Source organism: Pagrus major, chromosome 4 (genome assembly GCF_040436345.1).
Source record: "Pagrus major chromosome 4, Pma_NU_1.0".
Classification (NCBI taxonomy): Eukaryota; Metazoa; Chordata; class Actinopteri; order Spariformes; family Sparidae; genus Pagrus; species Pagrus major.
The window spans coordinates 8,302,064-8,325,147 of NC_133218.1; the positions used below are offsets into that span (position 1 = coordinate 8,302,064).

At 37.6% G+C, this 23,084-nt stretch overlaps 3 protein-coding genes across 3 annotated transcripts; 1 reads left to right on the forward strand and 2 right to left on the reverse strand.

Moving 5' to 3' along the window:
- Positions 1-617: 617 nt before the first annotated feature.
- On the reverse strand, positions 618-16,566 carry LOC140994807 (uncharacterized). The gene is made up of 9 exons (XM_073464594.1): positions 16,491-16,566; positions 15,478-15,545; positions 13,862-13,909; positions 13,648-13,712; positions 13,514-13,551; positions 2,470-2,549; positions 1,900-1,962; positions 1,682-1,732; positions 618-688 (listed from the first exon to the last, which is right to left on the reverse strand). The coding sequence occupies exons 1-9, from the start codon at positions 16,564-16,566 to the stop codon at positions 635-637; spliced, it is 543 nt and encodes a 180-aa protein (XP_073320695.1). The 3' UTR covers positions 618-634.
- On the forward strand, positions 14,427-15,215 carry LOC140994700 (high choriolytic enzyme 1-like). The gene has a single exon (XM_073464445.1). The coding sequence runs from the start codon at positions 14,427-14,429 to the stop codon at positions 15,213-15,215; it is 789 nt and encodes a 262-aa protein (XP_073320546.1).
- Positions 16,567-21,557: 4,991 nt separating the features above from the next.
- Positions 21,558-22,040, reverse strand: LOC140994808 (high choriolytic enzyme 1-like). The gene has a single exon (XM_073464595.1). The coding sequence runs from the start codon at positions 22,038-22,040 to the stop codon at positions 21,558-21,560; it is 483 nt and encodes a 160-aa protein (XP_073320696.1).
- Positions 22,041-23,084: the final 1,044 nt, after the last annotated feature.

The window sequence follows — 23,084 nt, forward strand, 5'->3', positions numbered from 1 at the left end:
TGGAATGCTGCTACCAAGAAAAATAATGTTTTTTTTTAAATATATGTACAGTTTAAAGTACACTTAATGTTGTGAACACACAAACAGTATTTAGTATGTAATGTAGTTTGGAACGGGAATGACCTCAGACATGTAAATACCAAGGTATAACTGTTTTGTTTTTCACATAAAACAGACAAAGCTGACCTGTGTAAAGTACCCAGAATGATTTCAATAAGCGAGAGTGGGATTTCAGTGATAGAGGATAATACATTTATAAATGTTATGCACAGACTTCATATTAAAACACTGTGGTATTTAAGGCTGCGTGGCTCACTTCTGTATGTTGCAGCCACTCATGAACAGAACAGAGAGTCTCAGTTTTTCAACTGTATTTCATTGATTTCATGGTAAACACGACATAAGGTTTTATCACAGGTTACATTTGGCCAATCATGATCTGCCAGTCAAACCAAAGGTTGGTTACCATAGTTAATCTAAAAGGGCTCGACACAATTGTGTTGTTCCTCAGTTACACCAAAGTGACACACTCACTACATATCCATCCATATAGTATATATAACTTAACAGATTCTCGTCCACACAGGTCAGAAGGTTTGTGTCTTCTATAATAGCCAGAAATGTGGGTGTTGGTTTACCACAGAGGGGCTCTGGACAGCACGCCCTTCCAGCTGTGAGAATCTGCCACCTGCAGTGGAGGAGAGGAAGACAGTGAGGGGATTCAGATCACAAGTGGACAGCTTTAAGTCCATCAGTTCACACCTGGCATTAACGGCTGCTCTGTGACCACATTTGATCGGATCTCACTTCCTCACTCTACATGCAAACTAACACGTACATCACTGGGACAAACAGACACAAGGACTTTTTTACACAAACAAAGAAATATTTTGTAAACAAAGACAATTATGATGTGTAACATTTGCCAAATTTACACGAAGACCCAAATAGTTAAGAATGTGTTGTATACAGCGTTTCACAAAGTTTTTAAAGTTTCTTCTAACTCAACAAATCAGAAAATTCAGCTATTCTTTAAGGGAGTCTGGGATTTTCTCCAAGGGTGACAAGGTTGCTTATATTGGTTACAGTTTACTGTATTTGTACGTGTTTACCGTCCATAACATGTCTTCTTTCATTGATTTAGTGTAAATGGTGACGTCAGTTGTTCAAACAGCTGCTAAATGTTGGCAGGTTGGACAGACTTCAGACACAGAAGCAGACAGGCTTGTATGGTGATGCTGCGACAAACTGACACGTTTTAAAAAGGAAATAAACAACTTGATGTTTTGCATTTAATAACATTAAACTGAAAAATCACAACATGCAGTAAAAAGCATTAAGAGTGCAGAAACAAAGCAGAGATCTGGAGAATTCGTGAAAACATACAGTAACTTGAGAGTGTTGTTCTTGAGACCGCGGCATCTGAACTAAACCTTCTGTTAATTAGATTTAAAATCCAAATTTCCATTGACAGACGTCAGCTTTATAAGTAAAATCTTAAGCAAGGCCGCAGCGTGGTAGGAGGGTATGCTTGTTAGTCAAAGCCCAATGAACCATAGTAACATTACAAAGACAAGAGCCAAACAAAATGCCTTGAACTTTGAAGTAACTTAAATCGAAATCATGCATCCATCTAAGATAATCTGAGTAGAATGTGGGTGTATTGATCAGAATGACTCACCTGCATCCTCTTATGAAGAAACCTCAACTTCTGGTTGAGACATTCAATTTCCTGAGACAACACAGAAAGGCCATGGTCCGTTTCACAAAATAAATGAAGAAATAAATAAAATAACATTTATCACAAGCAAGTTGCCATGGTCACACTCACAAGCATGTCTGTGTTGTGGTTAGCATTGTGTTCACTGTTATAGAAGGCCCAGAGGAAAGGTTACATACCTGGCTTAGTTTTTCATTGCGCCTGAGTTTGATCTGAGGCAGGAGCTCCTCCAGTCTCTGAATCTGTAATAAAACACACAGTCTTAATTCATTTCTGGCAGGTGGTGAAACATTAAAAGTAAACTGAAAAGAAAACAGGCAAACCTGAGCCTGTGCTGGCCAAATAAACGGTGCACCATTAATCCGTTAATTAAATACTGTAAAAACTGACAAAGTGACTAATAGTAGACTAATTTGAAGCTGTTAAAACGTTTAGCTAATTTCATAGTCTGCTTTACTTGGTTATTCTGAGGTAATTGGTTTCCTGACTTTTTGAAGGTAAAGTCAGCTTTTAAAATTTACTGAGAAGAAGAGTCTAGAAAAGCTCCTCCTTATTGCATCTCATTGTTTTCAGCTGTGTTTTTCTGTTTTCAATCATCTCCTCATTGACACGTTGAAACATACTAAATTCCTAATTTAAAGCACTTATTTCCCAGGTTTAAGATAATTACTAGATTTCCTCCTTCAAAATGTTTACTTTTATACACATGCAACAGTGCTGTATTAGTACCATAACTGGTACTATCTTACCCTCCTGTCAATAGTCTGTAGCCTGGTCTTCATGCTCTTGTTGATCACAGTCATGGGGATGGTTCTGGGCTTAGGACGAACTGAGAACAACAAAAAAAACTGAAGTGAGCACAGACATGAGGACTTTGCCTTTTCTTCAGGATGAATTAGTGTTTCACTTAAGTGATGTAAGCAGGTAAGGGAGAACTATTACATTTACTCACTTTAAAAACTCTGCGTGGAAACAAGCATGACATAACAATATAATAATACCTACAGTTACACCTCTCCCTTACAGTAACCATAATGTTAATAACCTTCAGGGTTGCAAACTGGAAGCAGAGAGTCAGTAAACTGACCCTTTAAAGACTATGATGTATTTGAAGGACAGAAAGAACTTTAAGCAGTGTGCAGACCCTAAACACAATAATAAATTGATCACACGTCGTCCCATACTGGCTGAATGAGACACACCTATTTCTATTGGATTTTAGTTGAATTTGTATTTTTCATGAATATTTTAAAGAAAAGTCGCCATTTTCCATGAAAACATGGGCCGATTTTTTCAATAGCTCCCAGGTTGTTTGACCGATTGACTTGAAATCGATCAGAAATGTCGTCCTATACTGGTAGAATGAGACACAGCAGTTTTTATTGGATTTTAGTGGAATTTGTATTTTTCATGAATATTTTAGACACAAATCACTATTTTCTATGAGAATATTGGCTGTTTTTTTTCAATAGTTTCCAGGTCATTTGACCGATTGACTGAGACACACCTGTTTTTATTGGATTTTAGTGAAATTTGTACTTTTCATGAATATTTTTTTAGAAATTCACAATTTTTCATGAAAACATCGGAGGCTTTATTCAATAGCTTCCAGGTCATTTGACCAATTGACTTGAAATCGATCAGAAATGTCGTCCTATACTGGTAGATTGAGACACAGCAGTTTTTATTGGATTTTAGTGAAATTTGTATTTTTCATGAATATTTTAATGAAAAATCACCATTTTTGGTGAATACACTGCACGATTTTTTCAATACCTTCCAGGTAATTTGAGCCATCGACTCAAAATCAATGCCGACATGTCTTGTTATACTGGGAGAATGAGACACAGCAGCTTTTATTGGATTTTAGTGGAATTTCTTTTTTTCATGAATATTTTAAAGAAAAGTCGCCATTTTCTATGAAAACATGGGCCGATTTTTTCAATAGCTCCCAGGTCATTTGACCGATTGACTTGAAATCGATCAGAAATGTCGTCCTATACTGGTAGAATGAGACACAGCAGTTTTTATTGGATTTTAGTGGAATTTGTATTTTTCATGAATATTTTCAAGAAAAGTCACCATTTTTCATGAAAACATTGGCCGATTTTTTCAATAGCTCCTGCGTCATTTGAGCCATCGACTCGAAATCAATGCCGACATGTCTTGTTACACTGGTAGAATGAGACACAGCAGTTTTTATTGGATTTTAGTGGAATTTCTTTTTTTCATGAATATTTAAATGAAAAATCATCATTTTTGGCGAATACACCGCCCAATTTTTTCAATAGCTCCCAGGTCATTTGAGCCATCGACTCAAAATCAATGCCGACATGTCTTGTTATACTGGTAGAATGAGACACAGCAGTTTTTATTGGATTTTAGTGGAATTTCTTTTTTTCATGAATATTTTAATGAAAAATCACCATTTTTAGCGAATACACCGCCCAATTTTTTCAATAGCTTCCAGGTCATTTGACCGAGTGACTCGAAATCGATCAGAAATGTCGTCCTATACTGGTAGAATGAGACACAGCAGTTTTTATTGGATTTTAGTGAAATTTGTATTTTTCATGAATATTTTAATGAAAAATCACCATTTTTGGCAAATACACTGCACGATTTTTTCAATACCTTCCAGGTAATTTGAGCCATCGACTCAAAATCAATGCCGACATGTCTTGTTACACTGTTAGAATGAGACACAGCAGTTTTTATTGGATTTTAGTGGAATTTGTATTTTTCATGAATATTTTCAAGAAAAGTCACCATTTTTCATGAAAACATTGGCCGATTTTTTCAATAGCTCCTGCGTCATTTGAGCCATCGACTCGAAATCAATGCCGACATGTCTTGTTACACTGGTAGAATGAGACACAGCAGTTTTTATTGGATTTTAGTGGAATTTCTTTTTTTCATGAATATTTTAATGAAAAATCACCATTTTTGGCAAATACACTGCACGATTTTTTCAATACCTTCCAGGTAATTTGAGCCATCGACTCAAAATCAATGCCGACATGTCTTGTTACACTGTTAGAATGAGACACAGCAGTTTTTATTGGATTTTAGTGGAATTTGTATTTTTCATGAATATTTTCAAGAAAAGTCACCATTTTTCATGAAAACATTGGCCGATTTTTTCAATAGCTCCTGCGTCATTTGAGCCATCGACTCGAAATCAATGCCGACATGTCTTGTTACACTGGTAGAATGAGACACAGCAGTTTTTATTGGATTTTAGCGGAATTTCTTTTTTTCATGAATATTTTTTTCAAAAAATCACCATTTTTGGCGAATACACCGCCCAATTTTTTCAATAGCTTCCAGGTCATTTGACCGAGTGACTCGAAATCGATCAGAAATGTCGTCCTATACTGGTAGAATGAGACACAGCAGTTTTTATTGGATTTTAGTGAAATTTGTATTTTTCATGAATATTTTAATGAAAAATCACCATTTTTGGCAAATACACTGCACGATTTTTTCAATACCTTCCAGGTAATTTGAGCCATCGACTCAAAATCAATGCCGACATGTCTTGTTACACTGTTAGAATGAGACACAGCAGTTTTTATTGGATTTTAGTGGAATTTGTATTTTTCATGAATATTTTCAAGAAAAGTCACCATTTTTCATGAAAACATTGGCCGATTTTTTCAATAGCTCCTGCGTCATTTGAGCCATCGACTCGAAATCAATGCCGACATGTCTTGTTATACTGGTAGAATGAGACACAGCAGTTTTTATTGGATTTTAGTGGAATTTCTTTTTTTCATGGATATTTAAATGAAAAATCACCATTTTTGGCGAATACACCGCCCAATTTTTTCAATAGCTTCCAGGTCATTTGACCGAGTGACTCGAAATCGATCAGAAATGTCGTCCTATACTGGTAGAATGAGACACAGCAGTTTTTATTGGATTTTAGTGAAATTTGTATTTTTCATGAATATTTTAATGAAAAATCACCATTTTTGGCAAATACACTGCACGATTTTTTCAATACCTTCCAGGTAATTTGAGCCATCGACTCAAAATCAATGCCGACATGTCTTGTTATACTGGGAGAATGAGACACAGCAGCTTTTATTGGATTTTAGTGGAATTTCTTTTTTTCATGAATATTTTTTTCAAAAAATCACCATTTTTGGCGAATACACCGCCCAATTTTTTCAATAGCTTCCAGGTCATTTGAGCCATCGACTCGAAATCAATGCCGACATGTCTTGTTATACTGGTAGAATGAGACACAGCAGTTTTTATTGGATTTTAGCGGAATTTCTTTTTTTCATGAATATTTTTTTCAAAAAATCACCATTTTTGGCGAATACACCGCCCAAGTTTTTTCAATAGCTTCCAGGTCATTTGACCGAGTGACTCGAAATCAATCAGAAATGTCGTCCTATACTGGTAGAATGAGACACAGCAGTTTTTATTGGATTTTAGTGAAATTTGTATTTTTCATGAATATTTTAATGAAAAATCACCATTTTTGGCAAATACACTGCACGATTTTTTCAATACCTTCCAGGTAATTTGAGCCATCGACTCAAAATCAATGCCGACATGTCTTGTTACACTGTTAGAATGAGACACAGCAGTTTTTATTGGATTTTAGTGGAATTTGTATTTTTCATGAATATTTTCAAGAAAAGTCACCATTTTTCATGAAAACATTGGCCGATTTTTTCAATAGCTCCTGCGTCATTTGAGCCATCGACTCGAAATCAATGCCGACATGTCTTGTTATACTGGTAGAATGAGACACAGCAGTTTTTATTGGATTTTAGCGGAATTTCTTTTTTTCATGAATATTTAAATGAAAAATCACCATTTTTGGCGAATACACCGCCCAATTTTTTCAATAGCTCCCAGGTCATTTGAGCCATCGACTCAAAATCAATGCCGACATGTCTTGTTATACTGGGAGAATGAGACACAGCAGCTTTTATTGGATTTTAGTGGAATTTCTATTTTTCATGAATATTTAAATGAAAAATCACCATTTTTGGCGAATACACCGCCCAATTTTTTCAATAGCTCCCAGGTCATTTGAGCCATCGACTCGAAATCAATGCCGACATGTCTTGTTATACTGGTAGAATGAGACACAGCAGTTTTTATTGGATTTTAGCGGAATTTCTTTTTTTCATGAATATTTTTTTCAAAAAATCACCATTTTTGGCGAATACACCGCCCAATTTTTTCAATAGCTTCCAGGTCATTTGACCGAGTGACTCGAAATCGATCAGAAATGTCGTCCTATACTGGTAGAATGAGACACAGCAGTTTGTATTGGATTTTAGTGAAATTTGTATTTTTCATGAATATTTTAATGAAAAATCACCATTTTTGGCAAATACACTGCACGATTTTTTCAATACCTTCCAGGTAATTTGAGCCATCGACTCAAAATCAATGCCGACATGTCTTGTTACACTGGTAGAATGAGACACAGCAGTTTTTATTGGATTTTAGCGGAATTTCTTTTTTTCATGAATATTTTTTTCAAAAAATCACCATTTTTGGCGAATACACCGCCCAATTTTTTCAATAGCTTCCAGGTCATTTGACCGAGTGACTCGAAATCGATCAGAAATGTCGTCCTATACTGGTAGAATGAGACACAGCAGTTTTTATTGGATTTTAGTGAAATTTGTATTTTTCATGAATATTTTAATGAAAAATCACCATTTTTGGCAAATACACTGCACGATTTTTTCAATACCTTCCAGGTAATTTGAGCCATCGACTCAAAATCAATGCCGACATGTCTTGTTACACTGTTAGAATGAGACACAGCAGTTTTTATTGGATTTTAGTGGAATTTGTATTTTTCATGAATATTTTCAAGAAAAGTCACCATTTTTCATGAAAACATTGGCCGATTTTTTCAATAGCTCCTGCGTCATTTGAGCCATCGACTCGAAATCAATGCCGACATGTCTTGTTATACTGGTAGAATGAGACACAGCAGTTTTTATTGGATTTTAGCGGAATTTCTTTTTTTCATGAATATTTTTTTCAAAAAATCACCATTTTTGGCGAATACACCGCCCAATTTTTTCAATAGCTTCCAGGTCATTTGACCGAATGACTCGAAATCGATCAGAAATGTCGTCCTATACTGGTAGAATGAGACACAGCAGTTTTTATTGGATTTTAGTGAAATTTGTATTTTTCATGAATATTTTAATGAAAAATCACCATTTTTGGCAAATACACTGCACGATTTTTTCAATACCTTCCAGGTAATTTGAGCCATCGACTCAAAATCAATGCCGACATGTCTTGTTATACTGGGAGAATGAGACACAGCAGCTTTTATTGGATTTTAGTGGAATTTCTTTTTTTCATGAATATTTAAATGAAAAATCACCATTTTTGGCGAATACACCGCCCAATTTTTTCAATAGCTCCCAGGTCATTTGAGCCATCGACTCGAAATCAATGCCGACATGTCTTGTTATACTGGTAGAATGAGACACAGCAGTTTTTATTGGATTTGAGTGGAATTTCTTTTTTTCATGAATATTTTTTTCAAAAAATCACCATTTTTGGCGAATACACCGCCCAATTTTTTCAATAGCTTCCAGGTCATTTGACCGAGTGACTCGAAATCGATCAGAAATGTCGTCCTATACTGGTAGAATGAGACACAGCAGTTTTTATTGGATTTTAGTGGAATTTGTATTTTTCATTAATATTTTAGACACAAATCACTATTTTCTATGATAATATTGGCTGTTTTTTTTTAATAGTTTCCAGGTCATTTGACCGATTGACTGAGACACAGCAGTTTTTATTGGATTTTAGTGGAATTTCTTTTTTTCATGAATATTTTAATGAAAAATCACCATTTTTGGCGAATACACCGCCCAATTTTTTCAATAGCTCCTGCGTCATTTGAACCATCGACTCAAAATCAATGCCGACATGTCTTGTTATACTGGGAGAATGAGACACAGCAGCTTTTATTGGATTTTAGTGGAATTTCTTTTTTTCATGAATATTTTAAAGAAAAGTCGCCATTTTCCATGAAAACATGGGCCGATTTTTTCAATAGCTCCCAGGTCATTTGACTGATTGACTTGAAATCGATCAGAAATGTCGTCCTATACTGGTAGAATGAGACACAGCAGTTTTTATTGGATTTTAGTGGAATTTGTATTTTTCATGAATATTTTCAAGAAAAGTCACCATTTTTCATGAAAACATTGGCCGATTTTTTCAATAGCTCCTGCGTCATTTGAGCCATCGACTCGAAATCAATGCCGACATGTCTTGTTACACTGGTAGAATGAGACACAGCAGTTTTTATTGGATTTTAGTGGAATTTCTTTTTTTCATGAATATTTAAATGAAAAATCACCATTTTTGGCGAATACACCGCCCAATTTTTTCAATAGCTCCCAGGTCATTTGAGCCATCGACTCAAAATCAATGCCGACATGTCTTGTTATACAGGTAGAATGAGACACAGCAGTTTTTATTGGATTTTAGTGGAATTTCTTTTTTTCATGAATATTTTTTTCAAAAAATCACCATTATTGGCGAATACACTGCCTGATTTTTTCAATAGCTCCCAGGTCATTTGAGCCATCGACTCGAAATCAATGCCGACATGTCTTGTTACACTGGTAGAATGAGACACAGCAGCTTTTATTGGATTTTAGTGGAATTTCTTTTTTTCATGAATATTTTAATGAAAAATCACCATTTTTAGCGAATACACCGCCCATTTTTTTCAATAGCTTCCAGGTCATTTGACCGAGTGACTCGAAATCGATCAGAAATGTCGTCCTATACTGGTAGAATGAGACACAGCAGTTTTTATTGGATTTTAGTGAAATTTGTATTTTTCATGAATATTTTAATGAAAAATCACCATTTTTGGCAAATACACTGCACGATTTTTTCAATACCTTCCAGGTAATTTGAGCCATCGACTCAAAATCAATGCCGACATGTCTTGTTACACTGTTAGAATGAGACACAGCAGTTTTTATTGGATTTTAGTGGAATTTGTATTTTTCATGAATATTTTCAAGAAAAGTCACCATTTTTGGCGAATACACCGCCCAATTTTTTCAATAGCTCCTGCGTCATTTGAACCATCGACTCAAAATCAATGGCCAAATGTCTTGTTATACTGGTAAAATGAGACACAGCAGTTTTTATTGGATTTTAGTGGAATTTCTTTTTTTCATGAATATTTACATGAAAAATCACCATTTTTGGCGAATACACCGCCCAATTTTTTCAATAGCTTCCAGGTCATTTGACCGAGTGAAATTTGTATTTTTCATGAATATTTTAATGAAAAATCACCATTTTTGGCAAATACACTGCACGATTTTTTCAATACCTTCCAGGTAATTTGAGCCATCGACTCAAAATCAATGCCGACATGTCTTGTTATACTGGGAGAATGAGACACAGCAGCTTTTATTGGATTTTAGTGGAATTTCTATTTTTCATGAATATTTAAATGAAAAATCACCATTTTTGGCGAATACACCGCCCAATTTTTTCAATAGCTCCCAGGTCATTTGAGCCATCGACTCGAAATCAATGCCGACATGTCTTGCTATACTGGCAGAATGAGACACAGCAGTTTTTATTGGATTTTAGCGGAATTTCTTTTTTTCATGAATATTTTTTTCAAAAATCACCATTTTTGGCGAATACACCGCCCAATTTTTTCAATACCTTCCAGGTCATTTGAGCCATCGACTCAAAATCAATGCCGACATGTCTTGTTATACTGGGAGAATGAGACACAGCAGCTTTTATTGGATTTTAGTGGAATTTCTTTTTTTCATGAATATTTAAATGAAAAATCACCATTTTTGGCGAATACACCGCCCAATTTTTTCAATAGCTCCCAGGTCATTTGAGCCATCGACTCGAAATCAATGCCGGCATGTCTTGTTATACTGGTAGAATGAGACACAGCAGTTTTTATTGGATTTTAGCGGAATTTCTTTTTTTCATGAATATTTTTTTCAAAAAATCACCATTTTTGGCGAATACACCGCCCAATTTTTTCAATAGCTTCCAGGTCATTTGACCGAGTGACTCGAAATCAATCAGAAATGTCGTCCTATACTGGTAGAATGAGACACAGCAGTTTTTATTGGATTTTAGTGAAATTTGTATTTTTCATGAATATTTTAATGAAAAATCACCATTTTTGGCAAATACACTGCACGATTTTTTCAATACCTTCCAGGTAATTTGAGCCATCGACTCAAAATCAATGCCGACATGTCTTGTTACACTGTTAGAATGAGACACAGCAGTTTTTATTGGATTTTAGTGGAATTTGTATTTTTCATGAATATTTTCATGAAAAGTCACCATTTTTCATGAAAACATTGGCCGATTTTTTCAATAGCTCCTGCGTCATTTGAGCCATCGACTCGAAATCAATGCCGACATGTCTTGTTACACTGGTAGAATGAGACACAGCAGTTTTTATTGGATTTTAGCGGAATTTCTTTTTTTCATGAATATTTTTTTCAAAAAATCACCATTTTTGGCGAATACACCGCCCAATTTTTTCAATAGCTTCCAGGTCATTTGAGCCATCGACTCGAAATCAATGCCGACATGTCTTGTTATACTGGTAGAATGAGACACAGCAGTTTTTATTGGATTTTAGCGGAATTTCTTTTTTTCATGAATATTTTTTTCAAAAAATCACCATTTTTGGCGAATACACCGCCCAATTTTTTCAATAGCTTCCAGGTCATTTGACCGAGTGACTCGAAATCGATCAGAAATGTCGTCCTATACTGGTAGAATGAGACACAGCAGTTTTTATTGGATTTTAGTGAAATTTGTATTTTTCATGAATATTTTAATGAAAAATCACCATTTTTGGCAAATACACTGCACGATTTTTTCAATACCTTCCAGGTAATTTGAGCCATCGACTCAAAATCAATGCCGACATGTCTTGTTATACTGGGAGAATGAGACACAGCAGCTTTTATTGGATTTTAGTGGAATTTCTTTTTTTCATGAATATTTAAATGAAAAATCACCATTTTTGGCGAATACACCGCCCAATTTTTTCAATAGCTTCCAGGTAATTTGAGCCATCGACTCGAAATCAATGCCGACATGTCTTGTTATACTGGTAGAATGAGACACAGCAGTTTTTATTGGATTTTAGCGGAATTTCTTTTTTTCATGAATATTTTTTTCAAAAAATCACCATTTTTGGCGAATACACCGCCCAATTTTTTCAATAGCTTCCAGGTCATTTGACCGAGTGACTCGAAATCGATCAGAAATGTCGTCCTATACTGGTAGAATGAGACACAGCAGTTTTTATTGGATTTTAGTGAAATTTGTATTTTTCATGAATATTTTAATGAAAAATCACCATTTTTGGCAAATACACTGCACGATTTTTTCAATACCTTCCAGGTAATTTGAGCCATCGACTCAAAATCAATGCCGACATGTCTTGTTACACTGTTAGAATGAGACACAGCAGTTTTTATTGGATTTTAGTGGAATTTGTATTTTTCATGAATATTTTCAAGAAAAGTCACCATTTTTCATGAAAACATTGGCCGATTTTTTCAATAGCTCCTGCGTCATTTGAGCCATCGACTCGAAATCAATGCCGACATGTCTTGTTACACTGGTAGAATGAGACACAGCAGTTTTTATTGGATTTTAGTGGAATTTCTTTTTTTCATGAATATTTTAATGAAAAATCACCATTTTTGGCGAATACACCGCCCAATTTTTTCAATAGCTCCTGCGTCATTTGAACCATCGACTCAAAATCAATGGCCAAATGTCTTGTTATACTGGTAAAATGAGACACAGCAGTTTTTATTGGATTTTAGTGGAATTTCTTTTTTTCATGAATATTTTTTTCAAAAAATCACCATTTTTGGCGAATACCCCGCCCGATTTTTTCAATAGCTCCCAGGTCATTTGAGCCATCGACTCGAAATCAATGCCGACATGTCTTGTTACACTGTTAGAATGAGACACAGCAGTTTTTATTGGATTTTAGTAGAATTTCTATTTTTCATGAATATTTTAATGAAAAATCACCATTATTGGCGAATACACTGCCTGATTTTTTCAATAGCTCCCAGGTCATTTGAGCCATCGACTCGAAATCTATGCCAACATGTCTTGTTATACTGGTAGAATGAGACACAGCAGTTTTTATTGGATTTTAGTGGAGTTTCTTTTTTTCATGAATATTTTAATGAAAAATCACCATTTTTAGCGAATACACCGCCCAATTTTTTCAATAGCTCCCAGGTCATTTGACCGAGTGACTCGAAATCGATCACAAATGTTGTCCTATACTGGTTGAATGAGACACAGCAGTTTTTATTGGATTTTAATAGAATTTGTATTTTTCATGAATATTTTTTTAAAAAGTCGTAATTTTTCATGAAAACATCGGACGAGTTCTCCAATAGCTTCCAGGTCTTTTGACCAAATGACTCGAAATCGATTACAAATGTCATCCTATAATGGATGAACGAGACACAGCTGCTTTTATTGGACTTGGGTGGAATTTGCATTTTTCATGAATATTTCTTTAAAAAGTCACAATTTTTCATGAAAACATCGGACGATTTCTTCAATAGCTTCCAAGCCATTCGACCGATTGACTCGAAATCAATCACAAATGTTGTCCTATACTGGTTGAATGAGACACACCTGTTTTTATTAGATTTTAGTGGAATTTGTATTTTTCATGAATATTTTAAGAAAAAGAACAAAAGCTGAGTCAGCTCTTACCATGTTGAAAGGTCTTGGCGACCTCAAGCACATAAGGCCTGTGGTGAAAAAAACAGTTGATATAAACGGTGCTTAATTAATGTGATGATGTGGTGGATGGATGTATTGAAATACAGAATATAATGTGTCCTCACATGTGCTTGCTGTTAGCAGGGATCAAGCTGTTCAGAGGGATCAGACATCCACAGTGGTTCCTAATCTGTAAACAGACCAAAGCAGAAATGATCCAACTCACTGTGTTTTTCAGAGTTCTGACCCAGTATTGATTTGTTCAGCTACAACAAAAAGTTATTTTTCCTTTTCTTTAACAATATTCTGTGGATCCAGGCATGTCCTGGTTCATTGTACCTTTAATATGGCATCAGGAGAGTTCAGACCAAAGGTAGAGGTGATGATCTGAAAAGAGACACAATATCAAAAGATGTAATACTGAATACCATCGCTGGAAAGACCACTCTGTTCATACCCTGATAATGTATTTGTATTTGTTTGCATCCCAACTATTCAATAATACACACAAATAAATGACATGGAACAACTACAAGAGGAGCTTTCAAAGAGACAATGATATATATTATTCTGTTTGAATTAAGGTTAGTTTGACAGAGATGATGTGACGTCTTGTTGGTTGAAGACCTTGTAATGTGTTTATCTTGACAGAAGCTGTGTTCATCCATCTAATGAGCACAGATAACAAACCATGTTTAAAAAGTAGGTTTGTCTGTGGAGTCCTCCCCTCAGAGGTTTATTTAGGCCTAGCAGTGAGGACCCCAACCCATAATCCTCCTGCAGACACACCTGTAGAGGAGAGTATAAAGAGCCTGGACTGAACTGAGTCACACATCAAGCTTCACAGAGTCTCTCCACAGCAGCTCTCCACAGAAGCTCCACAGCCTCCAGAAAGACCCTGAAGATGACTCCCTCTGCCAGCCTGCTGCTGCTGCTCCTGCTCGGCCTCTGTCAGGCACATCCTCTCCAGGAGGAAGGAAGCGGAGAAGAAGAAGTCCCAGACATCATGGACATCACCACCAGGATTCTGACCTCCAACAATGCCACAGATGAGTTCCTGCTGGAAGGAGACCTGCTGGCTCCCACAACCAGAAACGCCATGACGTGCTGGTCCCAGAGCTGCCAGTGGAGGAAAGCTTCCAACGGCATGGTGATGATCCCCTTCACCATGAGCGGTGAGTTCAGCGGCTGGGAGAGGCAGAAGATCGACAACGCCATGAAGGCCTTCCACAGCAGTACCTGCATCCGCTTCGTCCCCCGTCAGAACGAGTACGACTACATCAGCGTGGAGAACAAAGGCGGATGTTTCTCCGCTCTGGGCAGAACGGGAGGCAGACAGGTGCTCTCTCTCAACAGGCAGGGCTGCCTCTACCACGGCATCATCCAGCACGAGATCAACCACGCTCTGGGCTTCCAGCACGAACAGACCAGGAGCGACCGCGACTACTACGTCAGGATCAACTGGGAGAACATCGACCCCAACATGGCCTACAACTTCTACAAGCAGAACACCAACAACCTGAACACCCCCTACGACTACTCCTCCATCATGCACTATGGAAGAACAGCCTTCTCCATCCAGCACGGCAGGGACTCCATCACCCCCATCCCCAACGCCAACGCGCAGATCGGCCAGAGGCAGGGCATGTCCTACTGGGACATCATGAGGATCAACCTGCTCTACGGCTGCTGATAATAATGCTGATACTTTTTAAAGCTGCTATAACCTGTGACATCAATGCTAAAGATTGTTGTTTCTTTCACCATGTTAGTTCAAATGTTCAGAATGAATACCACAATGATCTGTAATAAAGGTAATGCAAAATGACTGATTGCTATCTTGTTATTTTTCTCTATTGTTGTGATAGATAGATAGATAGATAGATAGATAGATAGATAGATAGATAGATAGATAGATAGATAGATAGATAGATAGATAGATAAAAGCAACACACCTGTACGATCACGGTGACCTCAGCCGCTGGAGGAATGGACACTTCTCGAAGAGCCACCGCTCTGTCATCTGCAACAGATACAACATGATGCTACCACTTTCTAATATGTCACCTTTACAAAGTGTTGATGAGTTGTAACCTGTGGCTTTATAAATGATTAATCAATATATATTTTAATTCTTTATGAATTGATGTGCAAAAAACCCTCAGAGGTGCTTGAGCTGGGCACTCTCCACTGCAAAGACCACATTAGTCCATTAAAAAGAAAAAGAGAAACATAAAATTATTAAAAGGATGGGAAACACAAAGTAAAATAAAATTACAATTAGCGGATGGTTTACCAACATAACCCATAAGGATAACTTTGCAGAGATAAAAAACAAACATTTAACAGCTTTCTTAAATTGTGCAGGTCAACATGAGATGGTTATCATAAAAGGGTTAACATTTTTGTTAACATTTGCCTGCTGATGACTGGGTACGTTTTTTTCATTGCTTTTTAGAAAACAGGAAACTTACAACTCTTTATTAATTACTTTAATTAAATTTATATCTGCAGACTTGAGTAAGTAAATTATTTATGAAGTATCAGAAGTAAGTCAATAAAAGCCATGCAGGAACATTTTGTATGACAGTCGTCTCATATTCAGATGAAACAGGCTCTTTGGACGACTTTAAATCTGAGCTGTGAAGGCTGTAACACTCAGCAGTCACATACAGCTGCTCTCCTCTTTGACCGTTCATGGATACAAGCTTGAGCAGCTACACCTGAAGTAAAAAAAAAAAAAAAAAGAAAGAAAAAACTGAACAGAGATAAAGTGTGTAGGTTGGATTTGCACGACAATATCTGAGAAGAAGCTGAGCGCATATATAATCTCCATTTAGTGTTGAATGGGTTGAAGAGGCTGGCTGCCATGGACACAGACGCACACACAGAGTCAGTGCACATCACTGACTGTAAAACCAAACCAAAGATCGTAAAGTCGAGAAAAACTCACAAAAAATCTACGAACCGTTTTTGTCAAACCGTCTCAGAGCGATCCAGGCCTTTGAGACGCGTGGAGGTTTGTCAAAACTGACGTTAGGCATTTTAATGTGACAGCAGCGGCGATCAGACCAGACACCAGAGCACCTGCCACATCCGGTCAGGGACTTTCACAGTAAAAGTATAAGGAAATCTACAGCTTTACTCCAACGTTTCCCCACACAGTACAGCAGATACAAATACTGCACTAAATAATGTGCAGCGGAGCAAAATCACATTTACTCATCTAGTCTCCACATTTGAGGTACTTTAATTCACTTGAGTATTTCTGTTCTGTTCTACTGGGTTACATTGTAGAAATAGAAATATTTAAAGGTGCAATGTGAATCAAAAGAATTTCAGTTTAAAACATTCAAAAATTAACTACAAATACCAACAGAATGTGAAAAGAAATCACTTTTTTCTATTCATTTCAAAGACCTATATGTCTCATGTTGCAGGGATATTTTTTTAAGTTAGCATGCTAACCAGCTAGCCCCTGGCCACTTTATACCTCAAGAGCTGACAGTAGTAAATGACACCAACACTGCCCCGATGCTCCAAGCTTCCAGTCTGGAAGACTCAGCTAATACAACCCCTAGCTGCATGATTAAGGGAACTTACTATAGCTAACAGCAGCTACGGTTAGCAGCAGTTAGCTGTTACTCTGGTGATATGCTGCCCCTTATTTGTTTGGAGTACACATTTGTACATATTGCTCCTTTGCTATTATAGGCAAATTATACAATTTATTGATTTTTTTTATTAAGATTTCATTCATTCATTTTGTCACACCGGGAACAAAGTGGCACAAAGCGAAATAGATTCTCAAAAAGTACAAATACTGTATGATAATGTTGCTAAAATGCCTTTTTACAGCTGCTAGCTAATATCTTTTTAATGTGCTCAGAATTATGTTGTCTTCCAGAAACCATATGTCTACCTTCTTGTTTGATCAATTGGAATAAACAGTATACTAATGGTATACAGCACATCCACAAGTCACAACTATCCATTCATTTGGCAATACATGAGCCTAATCAGGGTTTCATATACAGACAATGAAGTATGAACTGATGAGTAATGGTTTCATGATTTTGATCCTCTCACTCTGATCTTACCTGTGAAGCTACTGTAACCACTGGAAATAAAAACATTTAGTATTTGAATTGCTGATGGTCACAGATATCTTTAAGTTTGCTGTTAATTGGAATCCTCATATGACATAGTAATTAAGTATTTCTTGTAAAGATATGCGTACTTGCATGATGACTCTTTTCTCCATACATGAAAATGGTGACTTGGGCTATTTATAATATGACTGATGATTCAAGGCTTACGCCCAACAACATACTGTATGTAAAGCATTTGAAAAAAGAGCACTGAATATAAACATACAAATAAACCTGCAAAGTGACACAAAATGCCTCAACATTAGAGATACAGATGCCTTGCAATTTCAGAAAAGCAAGTCAACATATGGCACTTTGCTGGTTGGATGACTTCCTTATTCAACATACTAATCCATATTGTTTGAGTGCTTTCAGAGCGGATGGTTTGTTTGGTATTTTAAGTGTAATAAATGGCAAGACCAGGCTTAACACACTTACTTTTGAAATGAAAGTGCCTCTGTGTGTGTTGTTGTTGTGTCAGGTATGTACAGTATGTAAGTTAATGAGGCTGGAGCTACATACAGCATGGCTGCCGGTGAGTCCTGCTCCTTGAATTTTCCTTATCAGCGTTTCATTTCTGTCCGTGGATGAAAGGGCTGTGTTGGATCAAAGGAAGCTTTGAGGAAACCTCAGTAAGGAGATTCCACACGTTGCTAACACAAAATGTCAACCTTGAAAACACAAGAAGTGTGAAGGAGGGAAATTGGTTCTCCCTGCGGCTGGTTTTTTGTCCCCGTCAGATGTGGAGATGTGGACATTTACTGTAGATAGAGGTTGGTATGATAAAGGTCAGAGAGTCTGGAATTCTGGACAGAGAACGTGAATGCTTAAAGGATAAGTTCAGTCAAAAAATGAAAATTCAGTCATCATCCACTCACCCTCATGCTGATGGGAAGTCAGGTGAAGTTTTGTCGTTCAATAAACATTTCTAGAGCTTCATGGCAAAACAGCTTTTCTCTACAATAATTAAAGAAGAGGGGGACACACCTCGTCTGTGAGTGTGCAAGCTTGACTACGTGTTGAAGGTGTAAATAACGTCTTTTCAAATAAGTATGTGCTGTATGGATTTTTACATTTTAAAACAAGTCCCCATCTACTTCAGTTGTTTCAGAGAATGCTGCAAAACTGTTCTGCTGTCAACTTTGTTTTAAAAGATTTCCTTGAGAAAGGTGTCAACCTGCTCAGAAACATTGCATTTTGGGCAACAAGCTGTCCAAAAAAGGCCTCATGTGTTCAACAGTCATGTCTCCAGAGAGAGTTTACAGAGTGACATCTGGTTGCTGTTCAGTAAAACCAGTCCACTGTCCCTGTGAAGACAATGTACATTATATAATACTGCAATATGATATAGTACAGTATATGTTGAGGGATGAGAGGGATGAGTTTCTCATTTCCTTGCCCAGTCTCTCAGGGGAGTTTAATCTGTGACCTCCTGTCAACTCTCGACCAGGATATGAACATGACAAGATGAAACTTTAATGATTTCAGAGGAGGAACTGTGCCAAGCAGCAGGGAACAGTGGGATTCTAGACGCCGGAGAAAGAGAACAGTAAGATCAGTGCAGGTACTGTGCATGAATGACAAATACAGTGCAGAGATTTGAAGGTTGTTGGAGTACAGAGATTGTCCATGCCATTAGGATATACTACAGTAATTATTAGGTGCTTTGCTGCCATCTAGTGGTACGATACTTACAGTACAACACTTACAAAAAGGCTAGAATACATGAATAGAGTAGGATAACCCTTTATGTCATAATAGCCTCAAGGCTAAATACAATAGGCCGTTTTCACAGAAGACATTGTAACTTGTTGTTACATTAACGATGGCTCTGCTCTATTAAAATGTCCCAGTAAGTCAGTGACAGTGTGATGTTCATCTCATTATTTAGTCTATATCTGTGCTTTTCCTATTGTGACATAAAATGTCTTGTGTAAGAAAGGCCTTTTGTATTTCACACTGTCACGAATATATGGCATAAATGTATTCAAGCCTTCTTGTTATGGATGAATGGATGGATGGAATCCCTACTGACGTTAATGTCAGTGACCTCTAGGGGGCACCACAGAACACTCTATCAACTGTAAATGAAGACATCTTTATATTTAAAGCACTTGGCTTAACAGATACAACAGATACAAGTAAAAGCACTAATACCACACTGTAAATATACTCCATTACAAGTAGAAGTCCTGTATTGAAAATGTTACTAAAATTATAGTATGTAATCATAATCAGGGAAGTGTACTTGTGAAAAGTAAAAGTACTCATTGCAGAGAAACGTCCCCTGTGACTGTTATACTATAATATCTTATATCATTAGATTATTATTATTTGTGCATTAATGTGAAGGAAAAAATCAGGATTTACTGTAACTAATGATTGTTTTGATTATGGGTTAATCTGCTGATTATTTCCTCTCTTAATCGATAGATTGTTTTGTTTCACAGCTACCCAGAGCTTAAAGAGAAACCTTCACAATGTCTGCTTTTTCCAAACAATCCTCCAAACCTTATTAGAATGATTGAAAGGAAAAACAGCAAATCTTTAGATGCTGGAGCCATGAAATGTGAATATAAAAATATGCAAAAAATTATTTCAGTGATCCACAGAATGTTCTGTCAATCGACTAATTGATTTATTGATTGCGGGTGAAAATCTTTACTAAAGCTGTCAGTCAATATTCCTCTGAGATGAAGTAGAGGAAAAGTATAAAGTGACCTAATAAAGAAAAGACTCAAGTAAAGAACAAGTACATTAAATTTGTACGTAAGCACAGTGTGTGTACAGTAACAATGAAAGGGCTACTTCACCCTACATCATGTTATCAGCATTATAATGAATGAAGGCTTTTGTTCTGCTTCCTATGCTGTTTTTGGTGCTTGAATACATCAAGAGAAAATAGTATACAATTTTGAATTTAGGATAGGTTATGACAATTAGTCACACATTTCTGACATCACCTTCTGATTGGATCTCTCTCTTGAAATTTTCCTTGATTAGAAATATGGTGATGTGATGGCTGTAGTAGTGTGTGTTTCTGAATTTCACAAACAAACCTTTTTTACTCACTGTATTTCATTGCTGCATATGGCTAACTGGACTGACCGACACTACAGTGCCACAAACAACTGCTGGTGTACAGTCCTTCTCTGTGAGGGACATTGAGGGACAGTTTTAGAAGCAGCTTCCTATCTATCTGCTGTGTCTTGGAGGAGGGTCGTCCATATGCAATGCAGAGCCTGTAGGGAATGTCCTCACTTCATGGCAGAGATAGTTGGCAGGCAGGCAGCCGAGGTGAGAGATACCACAGGAAGATGGAAACAGATGGGATGAACACGCAATGCCTGCCTCTCACTGGGGTAAAGGGTAAAAAAAATCTGTTACAACCCCATAGTTCATCTAAGGTGCTCAAACCAAAGAAAACCCGAAGTAAGCAGTATCTCAACCATCATTTGAAACAATAGACCAGATTATGAAAAGCCTGATATCTATCATCACTTATGTTAAAACAGCAGATGAAGCCCCCCACCTTCACCCACCCACACACATCACACCCCCACCGGGCTATAGGATCTGAACACCTGTTTCATTGTGGAGCTAAAAAAAGGAACAGCTCTTCAGATGTCACTCTGAGAGGCTGTTAACTACTGTTACTGTACAGGAGTTTACACCATTAGAGACAGTCTATGCAGCCAGTTCTGTTTTCTTGGGGTCTGTGAATCACATGCTAGTTTGGGGTTTATACTAATGTGTGTATATGCACACAAAAATACATAAAAATAACAAGACAATGGTGTTTTGCACTGACTTTATTACAGAATATTTATAGAAGATAGCTCAGTTGTCTCCTCAATATCTGACAACTTTGATCAGAATCACCATTATGAGCAGCCGTAGAGCAGGTTGATCCTCATGATGTCCCAGTAGGACATGCCCTGCCTCTGGCCGATCTGCGCGTTGGCGTTGGGGATGGGGGTGATGGAGTCCCTGCCGTGCTGGATGGAGAAGGCTGTTCTTCCATAGTGCATGATGGAGGAGTAGTCGTAGGGGGTGTTCAGGTTGTTGGTGTTCTGCTTGTAGAAGTTGTAGGACATGTTGGGGTCGATGTTCTCCCAGTTGATCCTGACGTAGTAGTCGCGGTCGCTCCTGGTCTGTTCGTGCTGGAAGCCCAGAGCGTGGTTGATCTCATGCTGGATGATGCCGTGGTAGAGGCAGCCCTGCCTGTTGAGAGAGAGCACCTGTCTGCCTCCTGTTCTGCCCAGAGCGGAAAAACATCCGCCTTCTTGGCCTCCTTCCTCCTGGAGAGGATGTGCCTGACAGAGGCCGAGCAGGAGCAGCAGCAGCAGGCTGGCAGAGGGAGTCATCTTCAGGGTCGGTCTGGAGGCTGTGGAGCTTCTGTGGAGAGCTGCTGTGGAGAGACTCTGTGAAGCTTGATGTGTGTCTGCAGGAGGATTATGGGTTGGGGTCCTCACTGCTAGGCCTAAATAAACCTCTGAGGGGAGGACTCCACAGACAAACCTACTTTTTAAACAGTGTTTGTTATCTCTGGTCATTAGATGGATGAAAACAGCTTTACTGGTTAGGATGTGTCAAGATTAACACATCACATGTACATCATAGATACACACACTGCTACAACCAAGAGAACTCCCTTTTTATGGTCGTGGCAGAATCTCTGATGTCAGTTGAACATAAACGTCCATAAATCCATTTGGATGAATTAAAATTTTGACCTGATGATGTTGCAAGATTAAAAAAAATTACAATTATATGTATGGTAATACATTGCCTCTTAGGAAGAGAGGAAAGAGGTAGAGGATATCGTCCACTTGCTGAAGCGATGGACAGGCCCTCATAGTGACCATGTTCAAAACCACAACAATGAATGTTATGTTCTGACAGGGGTTCAGAAAGCTCTTCTCTAAACAAACCAACCAATTGTCTAGATAAGGCAGAATCTTCATGCCCTGTGACAGCAGGCACAACAGCCCTGCAACAATGCACCTGGGAAACACCTGTGTGGGGAGGGGAAGTCGGAATGGAAGTTCCTTGAGCTGGGAGAGTCTTGGAAGGCAAAATGAAGAAACCGTCTGTGGTGAGGCACATTGGGGACATGAAAATAAGTGTCCTTCAAATCGACGGACCTGAACTATTCCCCCTTGGCAACAGCACGAAGGACATCTGCTGCAATCAGCATGTGGAATGGTGAGACCTTCAAGAACTTGTTGAGTTCCCCTTCCAGAGGGAGACATAAATGTGTGCATCAAATGTCATGGCAATTCATCAAATAGTCATTGCAATATTTCTCTCAACACCATAAATGCAAATCTCATGGTGGTTCTAGAGCAGGAGTAGGGCCACTTGGGGCCCCCCTCCCCTGCATCCGGCCCACGACCTGAGATCAAAAA

Coding starts and splice junctions, on each gene's coding strand:
- LOC140994700 (XM_073464445.1), top strand. CDS start 14,427: ATGACTCCCTCTGCCAGCCTGCTGCTGCTGCTCCTGCTCGGCCTCTGT.
- LOC140994807 (XM_073464594.1), bottom strand. CDS start 16,566: ATGCCTAACGTCAGTTTTGACAAACCTCCACGCGTCTCAAAGGCCTGG. Junction 15,546..16,490: donor GAGACGGTTTGACAAAAACG/GTTCGTAGATTT, acceptor TATCTGTTGCAG/ATGACAGAGCGGTGGCTCTT. Junction 689..1,681: donor TTCTTCATAAGAGGATGCAG/GTGAGTCATTCT, acceptor CCTCCACTGCAG/GTGGCAGATTCTCACAGCTG.
- LOC140994808 (XM_073464595.1), bottom strand. CDS start 22,040: ATGACTCCCTCTGCCAGCCTGCTGCTGCTGCTCCTGCTCGGCCTCTGT.